This window comes from Ananas comosus, linkage group 6 (assembly GCF_001540865.1).
Source record: "Ananas comosus cultivar F153 linkage group 6, ASM154086v1, whole genome shotgun sequence".
Taxonomy (NCBI): Eukaryota; Viridiplantae; Streptophyta; class Magnoliopsida; order Poales; family Bromeliaceae; genus Ananas; species Ananas comosus.
In genome coordinates this window covers 2,628,694-2,647,983 of record NC_033626.1, presented here as the reverse complement: position 1 = coordinate 2,647,983, position 19,290 = coordinate 2,628,694, and the positions used below count along the sequence as shown (strand labels likewise).

The window sequence follows — 19,290 nt, the reverse complement described above, 5'->3', positions numbered from 1 at the left end:
CGCAAATCTACCGGTGGCCAAATTGAATTGAGCTCGTACACATTCTGATCCAGATCAACCATCAGAGAGCCGATCGGCCAATTCCAACTGTCGGTCCATCCGTAGAACTGATCAGCTATATATTTAGAACTAATTCCAAGATTCCTGCAGAATCAAACAAAGAGTGATATCATAGCTGATCATGTGGACGCAGCAATAGCCGAATCTGGCAACTTCTGCATTTCAGGATTTGCATTTAAGGGCCCAGGTCCAAATTATTTCTGAAAGACTATTGATGATAGGAGAGAATCATGGAAGGCCGATGAATGCGAGTGAAAGGATGTCAACAATGACAGATAAATTCAGAAATAATAGATTGAAGCACAACAAGAAAATCAATTCACGAAAAATGGATAATAATAGATTGAAGTGCACGAAATTCTTGCTAAATTACAAAAAGAATACAAATAATCTAACATACAACAAGAACAAATCCTTTCTGTCAAAGATTATTTTCACGATCACTCTTTTCTTATATACAAGCATCAAATGAGGAGAGTAAAGGAGGCCGTTTCATCAAAGGCCATCGCTACGAAGTGCTTCTCTCAAAAGCCAAAAAAGAATGAACTACAATTTTTAACAAGCACAACTCGGTAGCTATATGCCGCTGCTTTAGATTAGGCCCGAAACCCTTAGCGAGGAGAGAACGACGAAAACAATCCAAAGAATCATGAAATAGACCGACGTCACCCAAGCCCACACTCTCGGCCCGCCGAGCTCGGCCCCGAGGATCAATCGCCGAAGCACGAGAACTGCGATGCAGCCGGCTGACGTGGCGAAGAATACTAAAAGAGAGAAGCTGAGGCCGGCCGAATTCTGGATGTAAAGCGGTTCACGGTACGCAAAGAAGTTGTATGCTGTATTGATCAGCCATGGGATACCGATGCCGACGTAAATGTTCACTGAATTGCTGGGTGAAGGAATAAATATATGAGAATCCATTGCAGCAAACAAAATATCGGTTGAAAAGAACAAGTAACAAGTACAGCATACATAAAGAAAATTCTAAAATTTAGCAAAACTACCAATAGATAAGCTTTTATAATGGGTCATAAAACTTGCAAATTCACTCAAATGAGTATAATACATTGTTGTTAAAGTAGTCCTACAAAATGTCGCAAAAACCTGAATTTCATTGTTATGCTACTGTAGCCCCGGAATTTTGAAACTAACATCCTCCTCAGCAAGGAACTAGCACTTCACTCGTTGAGAGCCTCTACAAGGATGTAGTGTGGTTTTAAATTTTCTTTACTGGAAGAAGCTAGCAAAATGTGATTCTTTCATTAAAATATAAGTTTCGAACACCTCTGTCATCAAATAGAACAGCAATAATGCTTATCCAGAATATCACTTTCTTGTTTAGCATAGCCAGAGGGGCCTTACGCAAGAAAGATGGGATAAGTATGCTCCTTGTTCCTGAAATATGATGAACCACCTTGTAGGCGGAATTCATTATCCTAAGAAAAGAAAATCTGATTGGCAAGCCTTAAATATCAAAACTTAAACTAATTCTGTAATCAAAAGAAACTTCCAAGTTATCCTGTGTAACTTGTCCCTACATCCATAGGATCTCTTAAAGAGATTCCTCTACTGTACTCGCATTTATTCCCATGCAAGTCGTCATGCCTTTACTATAAATACAGATTTTATAAGTATCACAGTGTAATTATGTAGGAAACTAGATAAAACATACAAATCTCCATATTCTTTTCATTTTCCAGAAGGTCAGAAAGTAATTATTACTATAGAACTCAACCATGGGAAGAGTCTAACCTGCAAGTGATATTAGCAATAGCAGAATCTGCAGTTACTTGACGCTCAGCAGCAATCTTGCTTGCAACTAAATCAGGCCATGAGGTTCCCCCGGCCAGTGCTGTAAATGCTATAACATAGGGATTTATTCCTGCACAAAATCATCAATAATTCACATTTAAGCAAAACCACACAGTTCAGCTAAGATATGAGAAAGATTAAAAAATCCAGTAAATTACAGCGCAGGCCCTCTATCATTGTAGTTTGTCTCAGTTTTTGGCCCCGACCTTCAACTGCTACAATTAGGCCCCTGACATTTGCTTTCCTGCAATGTTATCCTTTCTATTATATTCCTTGCTTAGATTCGATCGAAATGTCCAGTGATTGGCATTTAGTTTAAGGTTTTAAGGATACTCCTAATTTAGGGTAATAATTTAGATGGAAGCATAAAACTGTGAGAAAAATTGGAAGATTGGAGGCCCAACTTTAACAATTGGAAGGTCAGGAACCAAACTGAAACCACACAAAAGGAATTGACCCTTGGTGCAATAAATCCAACAAAATCCTGATTGGCAAAGATGAGCACCTGTGACACAGCTTATTTGATCTGTAAGCTTGGTGACCACATAAGCTATCCCGCTTATGAAAATCAGAGAACAGATAAAAGCAATCCACCCGTGGAAAATTTGATAGGGAGGCACAAAAGCAAATAGCAGTCTCCAAGGTGCGAGGATTAGCTGCCAAATTATTCCAGCCACTCGTAAGCAGGCACCATCCATCCTTGATTTGGAGCTCTCCAACTGAAGCCATGAATATCTAATCTGATAAATGCAATCTATACTATATAAAAAGCCTAGTTATAAAAAGAAACTATTGGGTTTAGACTTTTATAATAAAGTTTTATAAATGCCGTGCATAAAAAATAGTTATACACCCAGTGTATAAGACAATTTCTTCCTCACTATTGAGGTGCTCACTATTGTTTTAATTTATTTACATCGTTATAATGGTATAAGACAAGTTCATTTATTTTAATTTCTTCTCTTATTTCTACATAACCCATACAATTAATATTTAAAAGCAGTATTATTTTTACTATTCCTCAATTTTTATAATGTGTCAAAATTGTCCGCAACGAAGTGCAGGTTCTATACTGGTATGCATTATAAGTGTTCATGCATTCTACTAGTTCTACACTACTATGAAGCCATTCCACGAGTCATTGGTTCTTGGTTTCGGTAACAATTACTATCATTTATGGTTGGACATAGCAACAGGTAGAAAAGAACTATAATTTATTTCCAAATAGAAAAGGAATATAATGGCATGTTGATTAGGTAATAATTAACCTTCGTATAATGACAAAGTATATCTATATGCAGTGGAAAACTACATCTGTTAGGACTCAGCAAAGTTACATGTGAATACTAGAAAAGACACTACTAGAAATGACAATATAGTCAGCTCATCATCCAACAATATAAGGTCATTAAGATCTATTTCCAAACAATTGGAACGTTCTTTTGGTATTTGTGTAAACCATACTCTTGAAACCTTTTGAACTTGCCTTATGCAGATTAGATCGACGTAGGACACAGCTACCAGGATACACAACTTAATTGGAATGTTCTGAAAGTCCAGCTTTAGATTAATTATGATAAATGTACTATTTGTATTTGCACATTTTACTCTGAGGCTTACACATGGTTCTTTTTAGGTGAATAAAAGAAGACCCCGTCATTTAGGTCAGATATATAGATAAGTGTACACGTCACAAATGATGTTGCTTTATATTATCAAACAACGGGGACCACAATTTACCACAGAATTTCTTTTATGGGCAAATATGGAATACATCAATTACCTTTACTGCATCTTCAAATTGTTTCCTCCATAGGGAAAGCACATTCAGATCATCTTCAACAGTTTTATTCTTGCTAGACAACAATATGGAAGACTCTTCCATATCATCATCCGGGACATTTTTGTAGAGACGACCTGTAAAACATTTTCTTGTGAAACAAACTACTAGGTATTAAGATTATGATACTGCATGTATACACCAAGCCTTTACAAAAGCACAGCAATACTTAGGAAGGAAAAAACAAGAGTAAATGAATGGTGAACTTCGTTACTATGACTGTTTATGAGACAAACTTTTCCATTGTCATAGGAACCCCATTCATACAGTACAGCAGTTCTTTTTTGTTCGGGTAGGTTCAAGTTCTATACAGGAGGAAATGAACAGTGCTTCTTTTGTATACATAATTGTGGCAAATATTATGACTATCTGGTTGAATTAATAAAATTTTCTAATTAAAACAAATATCCAGAGATAATTCATCAGGGTTTTTAGTGCAATAGTCTCCCTTTAAAATTTTATTTTAAAAATAAACCTGTTAAATTTTTATTTATAAATATAATTTTATAAAAGCGGTGAATGATTTACCGCTTTTAAAAGCGGTGAACCATTCACCGCTTTCTTTCTTTTTCTCACTTTTTTTTATAATTCTACGGTGGTAAAAGCGGTGAACCATTCACCGCTTTCTTTCTTTTTCTCACTTTTTTTTATAATTCTACGGTGGTAAAAGCGGTGAACCATTCACCGCTTTTATTATTTTTCTACTCCTAAATAGAAGTTATGAATGCGGTGAATGATTCACAGCATTTAAAGGTCTATTTTTATAATTATTTTTTTAAGAAAATTATTTTTACAATTATAAAAATCGATAGGATTAGTTATAAAAAAAATTCTAATTCATCAGTATTTTAATATGTCAAACAATCAGAGATATTTCCATTGGACGAGTTTCCTCTACAACGAATGTCTTAAGTAGGCAGGTGATCCAAATATCAACAACTTGGATCATGTGAAGCAAATGGATCCAATGATTTATCTTCTATGCTTAGACCTAAATCATATCAATCAGGTGAAGAACATTTATAAAATATTTATCCTATAAAAAGAAAATATTTCTATCTTGTGTCAATCAAAAATTCTAAAACTATTGAATATAAATTAGAAACACCGTTCAGAGCAAAAGGTCCTGAGTTCGTCCCGCCAAGTTCCTTGCTTTATTTTATTTCGTTCGATTTAATTCAGTTTCGTGTCTTGGGACTACAAAAGCTCTCGAGCCCAATTGCGAGGGAGAGTGTTGAATATACATATTAAAAACACCGATCGCTAGTATCTTAAACTTTTGGAGAAAAACGGATGTTTCATATAATTTAACAAAAACAATTTGCTGAAAAATGAGTACGTAATCATTGTGAAGGAGTGCTTACTACCTTCTTCATGGATAGAAAATACATCAACAACATTTTTCTCCTGTTCATCGCTTGCCTCAAATGTCTGAGAAGTTTCATTATAATCATTGCCATGACCAAAGGGTGTACTACTCTCTGGGACCCACTCTTCTGGCCTGTCACCTTTTGCCCTAATTACAGCAAAGGATGCAATGATTAAACACTTTAAAGGCCAGGATTATAACACTCGTAGTAAGAGAGATGTCAAATCAAAATACGGTATAATATACAAGATCAGTAGACCAAGCATACAGTGGAATAGACAGATAAGGCCAACGCTTATCTTGAGCATATGCATGAAGTAGAAGCAAGCCAAATTGCAAAACAGTAAGCAAGGCTTCCCAGAGGGTGACCACCTTGGGCGTCCACACCTACATATTAGTAAAACCATTTGCATCTATCAATTTGATTTTCATGAGAGCAAATTGCATGAGCATCTGAGCTAAGTTGATTGAGTGGCGCCTTAACAGTCACCATATGCAACGATGTTAGATCATAATCATTTGTTTAGTACTTGAGATGATGCATTCCTTTGTCATTCTTTCACAATTGAGCAAAATGCGTGAGTGTCCATATGAACATTTTGCAGTTACCTCCAAAATAATGTACAGCCATATGTAAGCCCAAAATGACCAAAACAGCTCAACTAGCCAAACACCTAGGTCAGATATCTTTTTTAAAGTACCAGCTTTTGGGACTACCACACAGACAGCATGGATCGGAAATAGGTCAAATGCAGCAGAACCAACAAGTGTTCCTGGACCCAAGCCTGCAGATCAAGAAATATAGCATGAGAATTTATAAATGATGAATACCAAGGCCACGTAAATATTAACAACTAAAGTAATTGAGAACATGTAAAGCAATGAAAATCAATCTTAACAAACATATATATATATATATATAGAGAGAGAGAGAGAGAGAGAGAGAGAGTTGAACTGGAATGCTATTAGTAGCAAACGAGCTCCGTTGCTACCCATTTGTTTTTTATGGTGGAGCCTTCAAATTGACGATCGGCACTATTGAACATGATCTATCTTGAAGCATCTAGAAACCAAATTTCATACTTTTCCAATATTGTTCTCTTGTCCATCAAGTGGACACAAAATGAATGGATGAAAATAAATATCCTGTAAAAATTGATGATAGGAGTCTTGTAATCAAGATCAAGAGTATAGATCTTGTTTTAAATAGTTTAAAGAACTTTCTAACCAAAATTCAATTGATTTGAATATCTTTACGCCGTTAAATGAGAAAACGTCTCATATTGACCATTAAAATTATAAATTTTAAAACCCTTTGATCATTAGGCCAAAGATGTCGAAAAGATTAGAAATTTAGTTTCTAGATACTTCAAGTGTATAAGATCATGTTCAACGATGTCGATTGTCAATTTAGAGGCTGCATCATCGAAAACAAATGGATGGCAACGGAGCCCATTTGCTACTGATAGCATTCTAGCTCAACTCTCTCTGTATATATATGTATGTATATATATATAGTAAAGAATTGAGTTATATATAGTAAAGAATTGAGTACCGTGGCATGGAATCGTGCCAAAAATTTGCCGGTACAGTACGGCACAGTATGTGTCGGGCCAGGCAGGTGTGTGCCTATCACAAAAAATACATGTGTACCAACGTATAATGGGATGAAATATTTATTTTTCTAGCGACAAAATATTCTAATTGCTTATTATGTATCTTTATTAAATCTTTTGAACTTTACTGAGAAATTACTTGCTAATTTAAAGAATAGGAAGTTTTGAACTGTGTTAGCAGCACAGGGGCTATATCATGCTGATATCTTTTTGGCACGATACGGCACGGTAGATATGACCCGTGCCGATAGGCACTTAAATCCTTGATAGAGAGAGAGAGAGAGAGAGAGAGAGAGAGAGACAAAAAACATAGGGGCACATCACTCATCCTGCATGTTACCAGCAAGATTAGGAATGTTTAGTAGCTCGAGTCTTTCTAGAAGAAACAAGCCAGCTCTTTAGATGCTTTGTACTTAAAAATTAAGCATACTAGTGCAATTTCATGCATTGCTTGTGCAATCAAGTTTTAAAGAATGTGATCAGCTTCTTTTGCATCTATTGCTACATACATACTTCTCAAAATGATGAATCAAATTATAGTACTAGAATAAACAAAAAAGGTCCCTCCGAAAGGGGTTGAGTAGGGATAAGGATTAATGAGCGCCTGTTAATATGCAACTCCTACAACATTTGGAAACATATCAAGTCAATTGCTATTTGTAACATTAAAAAACCCTACCTCCAGCAGTCAAGTTACCAAGGTTCCGAATCGCATCAATTGTTGCCAAAGAGATCTGTGGAAAGCTCGTTCCAAAAGCCAGCAGAGTAATGTCAGCTATGGTGTAGTTCCAAACTTTCTCATATTTAACCACCTTAGTATTTGTGCATGGAACAGTATTCACTATCTTCCGTGCATGTTTGACAATATTCTCCATCGATCGAAAAAAACGAGCAGTTATAGCTGATAAGCCAAAGAAACAGTAGGCAAGGGCAAGAAGATATAAAAATGCTCGGAATCCATTTGATAGGAAAGTTTCACCATAGAGAAGAAAGTAACTTCCACATTTTTCCTCTGACAAGATATTAGTGGCTTCTAAATTAACCCCTGCCATGTAGTTATTTTTGGCTCTGTCTGCTTCAAGTTTCCATTTACTTCAAAATTACACCTCTGATATAGCTTACTAAACCTGCTATCACAAAAAGTCACTTCAATAAAACTATGACTTGAAGGAATGTGCTTATGTCTCACAATGTATTAACCAAAAGAGAGGTAAGCCATCTAAAAATAGAAATCTATTAACTAGTGACCGGTAGCCTAGGAAACAGAAAGTGATTGTTGCAAAAAAGAAACGGATAACAAGACGCAAAATGCATGTTTCAATTATTTATATTAAGAAAATTTTCACTCTATTCTATGAGCATGTGTCTGTGTGGATGTGCGCTTATTAACAGATGGTGCTAGAACTATAATTTGACAATTGAGTTGTCTAAATAAGATTTTGCTCACAAACAGAATATTCAAGTCAACCGAAGGACAAAGACGACTGCCGAAGCTAGAAAGGTCATTTAGACAGCCATGTATCACATTGAAGGTCCAAATAGTTAGCGAATATTTGGTTACGTATCAACAAACAAAAAAAAAAAAAAAGCATTTCCCAGAAAAGCAGTGTACAGATACAAGCAGGATAATTTTCATAAACGCATGATAAATGAGAAACTGACATTTTTTGTTAGTGTCAAACAATAAAAAAAAAAAAAATTCACCTCTAGGAAAATTCTAGCAATAAAATGTTGGATGTGACCCACGTGATATATTCAAGGCGATCTATAAAGATACGGTCAATCTATTAAGTCGATCTATAAAGATATGGTAAATCTTACGGTTAGGATGTATTTGGACACGCGCTTGATGGACGAACGTGATTTAACATCCTTACATTAATAAAATATCAAATCTAAAATATATATTATATTCATGCTATCCTATTAAATAACGAATGCTAAAACCTCTTAAGTAGCTAAACCAAACTCTTACTATCAATATCACAAAAAAAAAAAAAAAAAAAAAAAAAAATCAAGGCTTAGAGGCCGGCAAATAAATTCAAGGATCATATTCATCATATGGGTATCTTAAGTCCATTTACAGTTTAAGTGTTTTCTTCTTGTATAAAGACTTTAAAGACTATTCTTATTTGAGTAAGAACATATTTTGGTTTTTACACATATGCGCATAAAGTTATCTTTTGTACATTGAAGTTTTATTGTGCACTAAAGTGGGACTCTGAGTTGAATTTATAATAAGTTCATACCGTTGTAACTCATAAACTTATTTGATTAAGGAATTCGTACTTTTGATACATGGAAGGAAGTGTTCATCTTTTGGGGCATAACCGTTATGATCAAAGTATTGTGAGTTCTTGGTCGAGTGGGAGATTTTGACTGTATAATTTAGTTGGTACCTAATAAAGTTTTTTTTTTTTTTTGTATCGCCTATGCGGTAATGAATATGTCACTAGGCTAAGTGGGAGAATGTTGGATGTGGCCCACGTGATATATTCGAGGCGATCTATAAGATACGGCCAATCTATTAAGTCGATCTATAAAGATATGGTAGATCTTACGGTTAGGATGTATTTGGACACGTCCTTGATGGACGGACGTGATTTAACATCCTTACATTAAGTTATATATAAATATGTAACATACGGTAGTCCCGGTCTAACCCTAATCCAATAGTCTGTGATGGCTCCATCTCCGGGGATAAGGGAATTAGACTCGAAACGTCCCGTCTTCTTGCAGATCACGAACGAGAACGAATCACGAGCAAGGATCGCCGTCTCTAAATCGGGTACAGAAATCGAAATCATGGCAGAAGGTACGATCTTAGTTTCTCATAAAGTTTCTTACATAAAATACATCTGTTTTCCGAATAGTGTTCTTTGAAAAACCTGCAAACAGCACCTCACAATGCGGCTACAATTGTGGACTGAGATAATGGTGGTGTCCAGTCCTTCTGCAGGATGAGTGCTGAATAGTTCTAGTTTCTAAATTCACATACATAAGCAGTTTCGCATACTAATTTGACAAGTTGATTTGCTATAGTAGGGCCAGAATTTAAACAAATAATCTTGATTCAACCGTAAATAGTTAGCAAAATCTGTAATTCCTAACGAATCTATTCAAAACAGTTCAGATTAACAAAATTACCATTATAAATTCAACAAAACCCCTAATTTAATTGATGAAAATAATGTAAATCAAAATAATTGAGGGTGTCTGAATCAAAGGAAAAATAGTTTGAGGCGTCAATTTCAATAAGGCCTGTAATTTTAGGGGCATCCTATAAAGTTCCAGCAAATAAGTAATTCACATGGTATTGACAGGAAAGGAAAAGAAAAAAAGAAGTCGGGTTTATAGCTCACCCATTACAATCAAGTTCAAATCTAATTTTTGTTCTGATGTCTACAGGATGACGCTATCTATCAGCTCATAAGAACAGGGCATTAATAATCCGCTAACAATCTTATCTAATTCAGCAAATTAAACCTAAAATAAAAAAGCCCCAAAAATTAGATTCGTGATTTCCAGTTTACATTACATTAAAATTAAAAAGAGGGTAAAAAATTGAAGATCTTGTTATGTTGAGACCGCTTTACAGAACATTAAAATAAAAAAAAAAGGTCAAATCCTTGACTACAAGGCATTTTGAAGTAGACCTCTTAGCCACTTAAAATAAAAAATCTTTAACCACTTTTCTTTTGATTGGGACCCCTCAAATTTTGATTTTTCTTTTTTATGTAGGTTATTTCCATCAATCAATTGAAGATGTTAAGTTGTACAGAGATTTGTACAATTTTAACGGTTCTAAGCACTTTTCTGGCTTATGCAACAGCAAATTTTGCTAACACAGATAGCTGACGAAGCCACTAAACTTGTCGAATTCCAAACTCAATTAGTTAGAAAAATAACTTAAACCATAACAAATAAAAATTGAGGGATGTTAATTAAAAGAAAATAGTGGATTGGTCTATTTTCGTGTAATCTATTACTAAGAGAGAGATCTGAATTTAAAAAAAAAAAACATTTGATAATACTCACATACCTTGCACATCCAATCGGACGGTCAAAAGCTTTATTTACAGCTCCCAAAATCCAACAGTCAAGTCCAATCCCCTCCCTTAGAACATAGTAACCGCACAAATAAATCAAAACCCTCATTAAAACCCCCTTATATTAAATTAGTCCTCATTCGATGTTTGATGTTGTTCTACCGTATCGATATAAATAAACAGTCACTCTGAGGGATCATACCTCCTAAAATGATAGTAGAAAGAGAGAGAGAGAGAGAGAGAGAGAGAGAACGATAAAGAAGATTGTATAAAAGATGACTAATTCTTCATTATTTCATAAACTTTAAAATACATATTTATATACAAACCCTATATGGCAATATCTAATCTAATTTACTATGAACAAAAAAATTTCTAAAATGACAATATGACTTTCATAATTAAAAAACTAAAAATGGAAGGATTTTTTTCTTTTTGAAAAAGAAAACAAACGTCGTTTCAACTCAATATCGCACGAAAGGACAAGAACGCAACCATCTAGTTGTTGAGCAATGTTAACTGTTTCCCATCTAATCATACAATCAACCAGTATAAATCAGAAGTTTGCAGCAAAATCTAACAGTGAGATTTAATTAATTATAATAATAATAATAATATAATAATAATAATGCTTGGAACACAATTAACCGCACGAATCCAAAACCCTAATGGTTCAAAAATCGACAACAAGAGAAAGATCAGTACAAATCCGAACTTTTACCGCAAAAATCCAACGATGAGATCCAATTAATGCTTGGAACACAACTAACCGCTCGAATCCAAAACCCTGTTAAGTTAACGAATCAAAAAGACAAAAACCAACCCCTAGAAAAAGGGAAAGGACAGGGTACAAATACGAACTATCGCAGCAAAATCCAACGGCGAGATCTAATCTAATTATATGATAGTGGAACCAAAAAAAAATTTAACCGCACGAATCAAAAAACCCTAACAAGGATCAAAAATGTACTCTTAAGGGAAGGTAAAATCCGAACTGTTGCAGCAAAATCCGACGGCGAGATCTAATCTTCTGGTACCCAGAACAGAACACAATTAACCGCAAGATCCAAACGTACAAAGACCCCTAGAACACAGTTAACCGCACAAATCATAAAACCCCAACGGATCAAAAACCAACGATATAAAGAGAAATGGAAAGGTGATTGTAGAAGATGGGGCGAGGAGAGAGAGAAAGAGAGAGAGAGAGCGAGGAAAGGAGGAGTACCGGAGTTTCGGGAGTTCTTGGGGCCTCCGGATCTCGGCCGCCGCCGCCGCCGCCGCCGCGATCGCCGGAGGAGTCGCCGGAGAATGGGGGGCGGCGGAGAGAGGAGAAGGCGGAGAGGGGGGGTTGGGGGCCGACGTGCATGCGCGAGGGGAGCAAAGATATGGCAGTTTGAATCGTATGATGTGAGCCCGTCCTTATTTTTGTGGGGGCGAAAGGAGACGACGACGACGACGACGAAAGCAACGAGAAAACAACAGCCGACCGCTCGAGTTCACATTTCATTTTGTGAACAGAGGAATTCATTCATACTTCGCAAAGTTTTTAATGTAAGTCATATGAGAGCTGGAGATTGACTTTGGGATTCGCTGCATCTCCTGTGCCCAGACGTGCAGTCATTCGAAATAAGTTGAGGTTCTCGAGCGACTATTTACTAAACGAGCCGACATATAGGTTAATTTCAGCACGTTTAATAAAATAGGCCTGACATCGGGCTGCGGTCGACAGCTCGCCGTGTTGGCTCGATACATCCAATACATATATTTATTATTTATAGTAAATATAATCTGATATAATATATATATCATACATATATTTTTATACTTTAATTTTTAATTCAATCTAAATAAAGTTGAACTTAATTATTAAAAAGACACACTTATATGAAGTTTCAATCCATTAAATAATAATTAATGAGTAAATCGTATAAATTTATTTTTTATTATATTTTTCTGATCCTTTTAATTTATTGTTCGTGACCAGGCTTGTGTTTAGTTCACGTAGGCTAAATTTTTGACCTTGATACTAACAATAGTTAGCGAGTTCGGACTCGTTTTAAGAAAAGACCTCAAACACGAACCAGGCCAAACTCGCTCTGTAGCGCTGGTGACACCACATCTAAATTAGACCCGACAATCCATATTTAATGTTTTCTTAATCTAAAGAATATAAAGTAAACGATAAATATTTTGCTAAATATTGGATCAGTTTTGTGCCCGAAACTGCTGGCGAATTCGGATATTCACTTTGTCTCATTAGGGTCAAAAAAATCTAAATTATGGTTCAATAAAGCAAAAAAAAATTGGTAAACTGAAGAAAAAGCGGGCCTTTGGATGAAATAATAATATATATATTTAATATAATAAATAAGAGATAATATATATATATACATATATATACTATCCCGGGCTATTAACATTGATAGTCTAAGTCTTTGGTACTATTAAACTTTCTACCCTTTAGATCACTTTGACATGCATTGTTAATTAATACATTTTCAGCCAATCCACTCACGCAACTCTAGGGGACGACTATCACCTATACCGCATATCTTCGTCACGGCCAAAATCAATAGTACCGAAGGTGGTACATGATAGTATATAGCCAATAAGTATATATATATATAAATATATATATATATATATATATATATATATAATATATAATTATATATAAGTATATATAATATTTCTCCGCTATTTAGAAATGTACAGATCTCAGTGCTCACAATTTTCTAAATAATAAAACAAAAAAAAAAAAAACGGCGCAGGCAATATAGTATCACATTCTGCTTGAGAACTCCATAACAGTTCACAATAATGAAGTGTGGGACCTATTTTCTACAATATTTATTTATTTATTACTATTTATTTAAAATTTTTAAATTTATTTTGAAATTATCAAAGATACTCTTCAAAAATCCCAATTCCATAAGTAAATCCTAGGAAAAATGAGAATATTTGAAGAAATATTTAAAATCAACAAAAATATTTTGATCCTTCAGCCTTTGTTTGGTTGGGGGTTAAGGAGTGGAATAATCTCTTAACCCCCATATTATCTCCAAACATCTCCAAAAATGGGTGGAGTTAACTAACCTCACCTCAAATGGGCTATCCCGGATTAGCTAATCCCACCTAATCGGATCAAACTCCAACAAAACACTATTTTCTATTCATAATAACTTGCTATCTTTCTTATCCCACCTATTCTAACCAAACATTATTTTTCACTATCTTGGACTAACTCCAACCCCCAACCAAACACAAAAATACTTTAACTCCACCTTAACCCTGAACTTAACCCTATTTCTGGAATAACTAGTTTTTTCTTAATCCCAAACCAAACGGTAGCTCAGGAAATAAATAATATATTTTTTAAATTTTGAATAGCATAAAAATATTATCACAATTATTAAAAGTACCCGTGCATTTAACCTCTTTTCTCAATTTTGATACTTGCATGCTAATAATAATTTCAAAATTAATGATTTGTTAAATAACTTGTTTTAATGCAATTCTAATACATTACATATAACTAACTTCTTCTACAAACTTAAATTTACATAATAATATAACTATATCTCAATTACCTTCCTACATTAAAAACTTCATCAATTATATATCATTATATATTTTATTATTATTTTAAATAGGTTCAAAATAAAAAAATAACTAATAAACTCAGCTGTAAAAATCACTAATGCGGGTCGGCATATCAAATTATTTTATATCTCAATATATGTATAATTTGCAGCTAAGAGTAAGATAAAAAAAAAAAAAAAAAAAGATAAAATTTGGTCTTACCGTACTAATAGTACCAAAATTAATAGTTCATTAAATAATTTTATATAATTTTAATAAATTAAATATAAGTAACTTGATCTGCGAACATATCTTCATAAAATTTCATAGTGAAGTTTAAAAATAATTCTAATATTTAGATTTAAAACAATAGGAATATGCAGGACGTCAATTGATGCAATTTACAAAGAAAAAAAATTTTAAAGACCAAATTGAGTAAATTGTGCAAAATTTGAGGACTAATAGTGTAAAAAACCCTTTAATTTTTCCTATGCCACATAATATTGTACACATTAATTCATTTAAGCAAAAAATTGCCTACACCAATTTATTTTTTAAAAATTTGGCAATTTATTTTAATAACTATCCATGTTGCTAGATCTATTTAATATAATGAGAAAGTGTAAGGTCGAAAGTAACATAACTTTTAATGCACGAAAACAATTAGAATAGTGACCAAAATGAAAAAAAAGAAAATGCTTATAATTTGGACTTAATTTATTGGCCAAGTAAAATATTTTCTCAATAAATACATCAACTTGGGCACATTCAAACAACTTGGAAAATATTTAATGTATTAGTTGAAAACGAGAGGCTGTACACCAATAATATATTAGTTGTTTTATATAAATTAAAAAATAGAAAATTTAAGCTGACGTGTCATCATGCAATCCGCGTTTATATTTGTCCTCATTTAAAATAAAAAAATAATAATCATCAAAGGAATTATTACTATGATCGATCCGTGAGCTGGCACCGACTTACAAGATACTAATGATTATTGGTAAGGGAGGAAGGCTCCGTTTGGACCGTGGAGATATTGCATTACATGCGATGACAATCTTTCACTTGGTTCATATTAATCATACTTTATGGACAAATTTTCTATACTTCAAATTTTATTGAGCATTATTGAAAATTTTATGTTCAAATACCTTATAACTCACTTGATTTTTAGCTCAAACTAAAAAACTACAATGATAGGAACTATGGCGGTCCACCTCTACATATTGAAATTTTCCTTTCATTATTACCATATCATCACAACTTTATGAATGAACTTAAAATTATACGTCCATTCATTAACAGACAAAACTTTATGCCTATTAAATGGTCCAACACAGCTGCATTAGACTTTAACTTTATTGAAATAATCTTACACATTAAAAAAACTAATCAAACCCATACTTCTGTATATAACTCAAGTGCCAGCCCCTTGGTCATTGGGTATGCAATTATACACTCGGTACTTATGTATTCAATTGTAACATAACATTCCTCTATCTTTTCTCTTACAATAAGATAATTGATGTCCAAATATTTACACTTTGCTGTAATCTTGTTGTTATTGGGAAAGAAAACCGCAGCTGAACTATCACAGAAATTTTTTATTGGACGAGCACTTGAGTTCATAATTTTTAAGTCTGCGATAAAATTCCTAAACCAAATAATCTGTGATGTGGTTTCGTAACATGCAATATACTTTGCATATGATCCCAAATTTCTATCAAATACCTCATAACCTTCTTAGCAGCCTTCTAATGCTCAATGCCTGAATTGCTTTGATACCTGCCAAATAATCCAACAGCAAAAATAATATCCGGACATATACATGTTTGTGCATACATAAAACTGCTAACTATCAGCTGCAGAGGCAACGTGTATATTTTTCATCTGTTCAATTTTTAATTGATTCTTGGGATACTGAAAATTATTAAGTTTATCCTCTTTCTCGATAGGAGAAAATATTCTATTTATTTCCATGCATAATATTACATTGCGCATCGCGATGAGTCGGTTACAATATATTTTCTGCTATATCACTGGAGAACGCAGAAATAAATCCCTACGTATTTTTATGCTAACTCTATTTTATCTAATAGTATCAAATGAGTCTCAATACTAAACTAAGCTGAAGTATACTATGCAACATAATAGTTACATCATATTATCTATATTCAGTCGATTATAAATTTTTTTAAAAATATAACAAAAACATTTTTTAAAAAAATTACGATATGATGGATGAATTATATACGAAAGTAATATAATTGGTTGTAAATATCCCGTGAGCAATGTGACGGATGCATTCTAATTTTTTTTTTTATTTTTTTTAAGGAAGTTATACTTTTGTGGGAGGGTGAACTAAGAATTGACACGTTGCATGTTTCAAGTAGTTTGGAATTTATATCCCTCTAATTAACATGTGTGTAAATTAGGAACTGTTTGGTTCCACTAAAATCGTAAAAAATAAATTTTGATAATTTTTTTTTTGCAAAATAGAGTTTTACTTTTACTAAATTTTTTTTTTAAGGTATATTTGTTNTCTCTATAGTTTATCTGCTCTCTACTACACTTATAAAGGGGAATATTAGAACAATATTTTTGAATCATATCCTATAGAATGCATCCTAGCTATTAAATATTTTTCCTTTCCTTTTACATCGACCTTTTGAGTAATTAACTAGAAAAATTTTTTCGGGGTGTTTCCTATCATATTGACCTTTTGAGTCTTAGATTTTTTTTCCCCTCATTTTTTCACTATCCTATTGATATTTTAAATTTTATAGAATATATATATAGAGAGAGTTGAGCTGGAATGCTATCGATAGCAAACGAACTCTGTTACCACCCATTGTTTTTAATAATAGAGCATTCAAATTGATGATTGACACCATTAAATATAATCTATATCACTTGAAATATTTAGAAATCAAATTTTAAATCTTTTTGGCATCATTGGTTTAATGATCAAAGAGTTTCAAAATTTATAATTTTAATGGTCGATATAAAACGTTTTCTTGTTTAACGGTATAAAAAAATTCAAATCAATTAAATTTTGGTTAAAAAATTCTTTAAACTATTTAAAAGAAGGTCTATACTTTTGATCTGGATTATAAAACTACTGTGATCACTTTTTAAAGGATATTCATTTTTAGCCATTCATTTTTGCGTCTACTTGATGGATAAGAGAATAATATCGAAAAGACATAAAATTTGATTTTTAGATGCTTCAAGTGGTATAGATCATGTTCAATGGTGTCGATCGTCGATTTGAAAGCTCCATCATAAAACACAAATAGGTGACAATGAAACTTGTTTGCTACCGTTAGTATTATAGCTCAACTCTCTCTCTCTCTCTCTCTCTCTCTCTCTCTCTCTCTCTCTCTCTCTCTCTCTCTCTCTCTATATATATATATATATATATATATAGATTGGAATGCTTATAATAACAGTATGTTATTAGTGTTATTAGTTTTCGGTCCCTGGATAAAGGGTTGTGTGGGTAGGAAAATAGTGGCCCTCTAGGATTGAGTGGATGGTTGGTTGAATTGTATGATCTAACAGATGAAAACAGTCAAAAGGTTAAATCTATCAGTGAAAAACTTGGTAGCACTAAGTGCTCAGCCGGACTCTCTCTTCCTCTCTATATACAAAGTCCGGCTACGGTGATTTTAAAAGAACCAAGCACTTGATGCTTGTAAGTGTGAGACCTCAGACAGTCCTATATATAAGATTTAATGAGGCTAAAAACTCATAACCTATCTATAGCATTTTGAACGACGACTAGACACAAGAGGTTAAGAAAGTTAGGCATGATAAGACTAAAGTAGTCCTAGGATGGGTGACTCTATGAAAAGTGGGGCATCACAATTAATATCAGAGCCAATTACTAACCGAAAGTGTGAAATGAGTCTTGGCTGAGCCAAGTTATATAGCGGGGAGAGTGAGACTCCCATACTGATGACTGTTATTGGTAGAGTGCGGCTCCCCCATAAGATCAGTTAAGACTAAAGAGACGAGTCTCACATCGCCAGATACTTGTGAGTCTTAGCCTGACGAGGACGTGGGGTTTAAAAGGGAGAGAATGTGAGACCCTAGCTAGTCCTATAAATAAGATATAATAAAGCTTAAAACTCTTAACTCGGTTATAGTATTTTAGACGTTGACTAGGCCCAAAAGGTTAAGAGAGTTAAGCGTGCTAGGACTAGAGTAATCCTAAAATGCGTGACCTCCTATGAAGTAAGGCGTTACAGTAAGTTTTTTGCCGTTAGATCTATTCTTTTGACAATTTCCACTTGTTAGATCATACTATTTAATTATTTAGCAGTAAGTTAATAGTGTTATTAGTGTTGTTAGTTTTCGGCCTCTGGATGAAGAAATGTGCTGCTAGGATAATAGTGGCCATCTAGGGTTGAGTGGATAGTTTGTTGAATTGTATGATTTAACAGAAAAAAATATCAAAAAGTTAAATCTTACTGTAACCGCACAAATAAATCAAAACCCCCATTAATAGCTCCAAACATTAAATTAGTCTTCGTCCGATGTTTGATGCTATTCTATCGTACTGATATAAATAAACAATCACTCTAAGGCCCTGTTTGGTTGGCAGTATAAGCGGGGATAACGAAAGTTATTCCCGCTATTCAGCCAAACAAAATAATTTTTGACCGGAATATCTTATCTCGGTCAAACCTTGCTATTCCCGGCTGTTCCGGAATAGCGAGGAATTTACTATTCCACCATTTTGATGGAATAGTGCTATTCCAATGTTTAATTTCAAACTTTATTAAAATTATAAATTAAATTAAAACTAAATTATATAAATATAATATGTTATATATTATAATATATTATTTTTATTATAAAATTATTAATTGCACTATATTAATACATATTATTTATATTTAAATATTAAATATTATAATAAATTTTATAATAAATTATATTTAAATATTATAA

The 19,290-nt window shown here is 33.5% G+C and overlaps 1 protein-coding gene across 7 annotated transcripts in view; it reads right to left on the bottom strand.

Moving 5' to 3' along the window:
- The window catches only part of LOC109711864 (magnesium/proton exchanger 1-like), a 21,354-nt gene continuing 2,442 nt past the window's right edge, over positions 379-19,290 (bottom strand). The window contains exons 1-10 of one of the 7 annotated variants that reach the window (XM_020235185.1): positions 11,972-12,293; positions 11,717-11,830; positions 7,377-7,824; positions 5,691-5,866; positions 5,350-5,468; positions 5,080-5,228; positions 3,656-3,789; positions 2,378-2,612; positions 1,813-1,942; positions 379-949 (exon numbers count right to left, since the gene is read on the bottom strand). In XM_020235185.1, coding sequence (XP_020090774.1) covers positions 652-949; positions 1,813-1,942; positions 2,378-2,612; positions 3,656-3,789; positions 5,080-5,228; positions 5,350-5,468; positions 5,691-5,866; positions 7,377-7,749 — 1,614 coding nt within the window. In that variant the 5' untranslated portion in view covers positions 7,750-7,824; positions 11,717-11,830; positions 11,972-12,293 and the 3' untranslated portion in view covers positions 379-651. Of the gene's footprint in view, positions 950-1,812; positions 1,943-2,377; positions 2,613-3,655; positions 3,790-5,079; positions 5,229-5,349; positions 5,469-5,690; positions 5,867-7,376; positions 7,828-10,739; positions 10,815-11,716; positions 11,831-11,971; positions 12,294-16,062; positions 16,117-19,290 lie in introns of those variants that run through there. The other 6 variants (XM_020235187.1, XM_020235188.1, XM_020235186.1 and 3 more) reach the window with 6 other exon arrangements.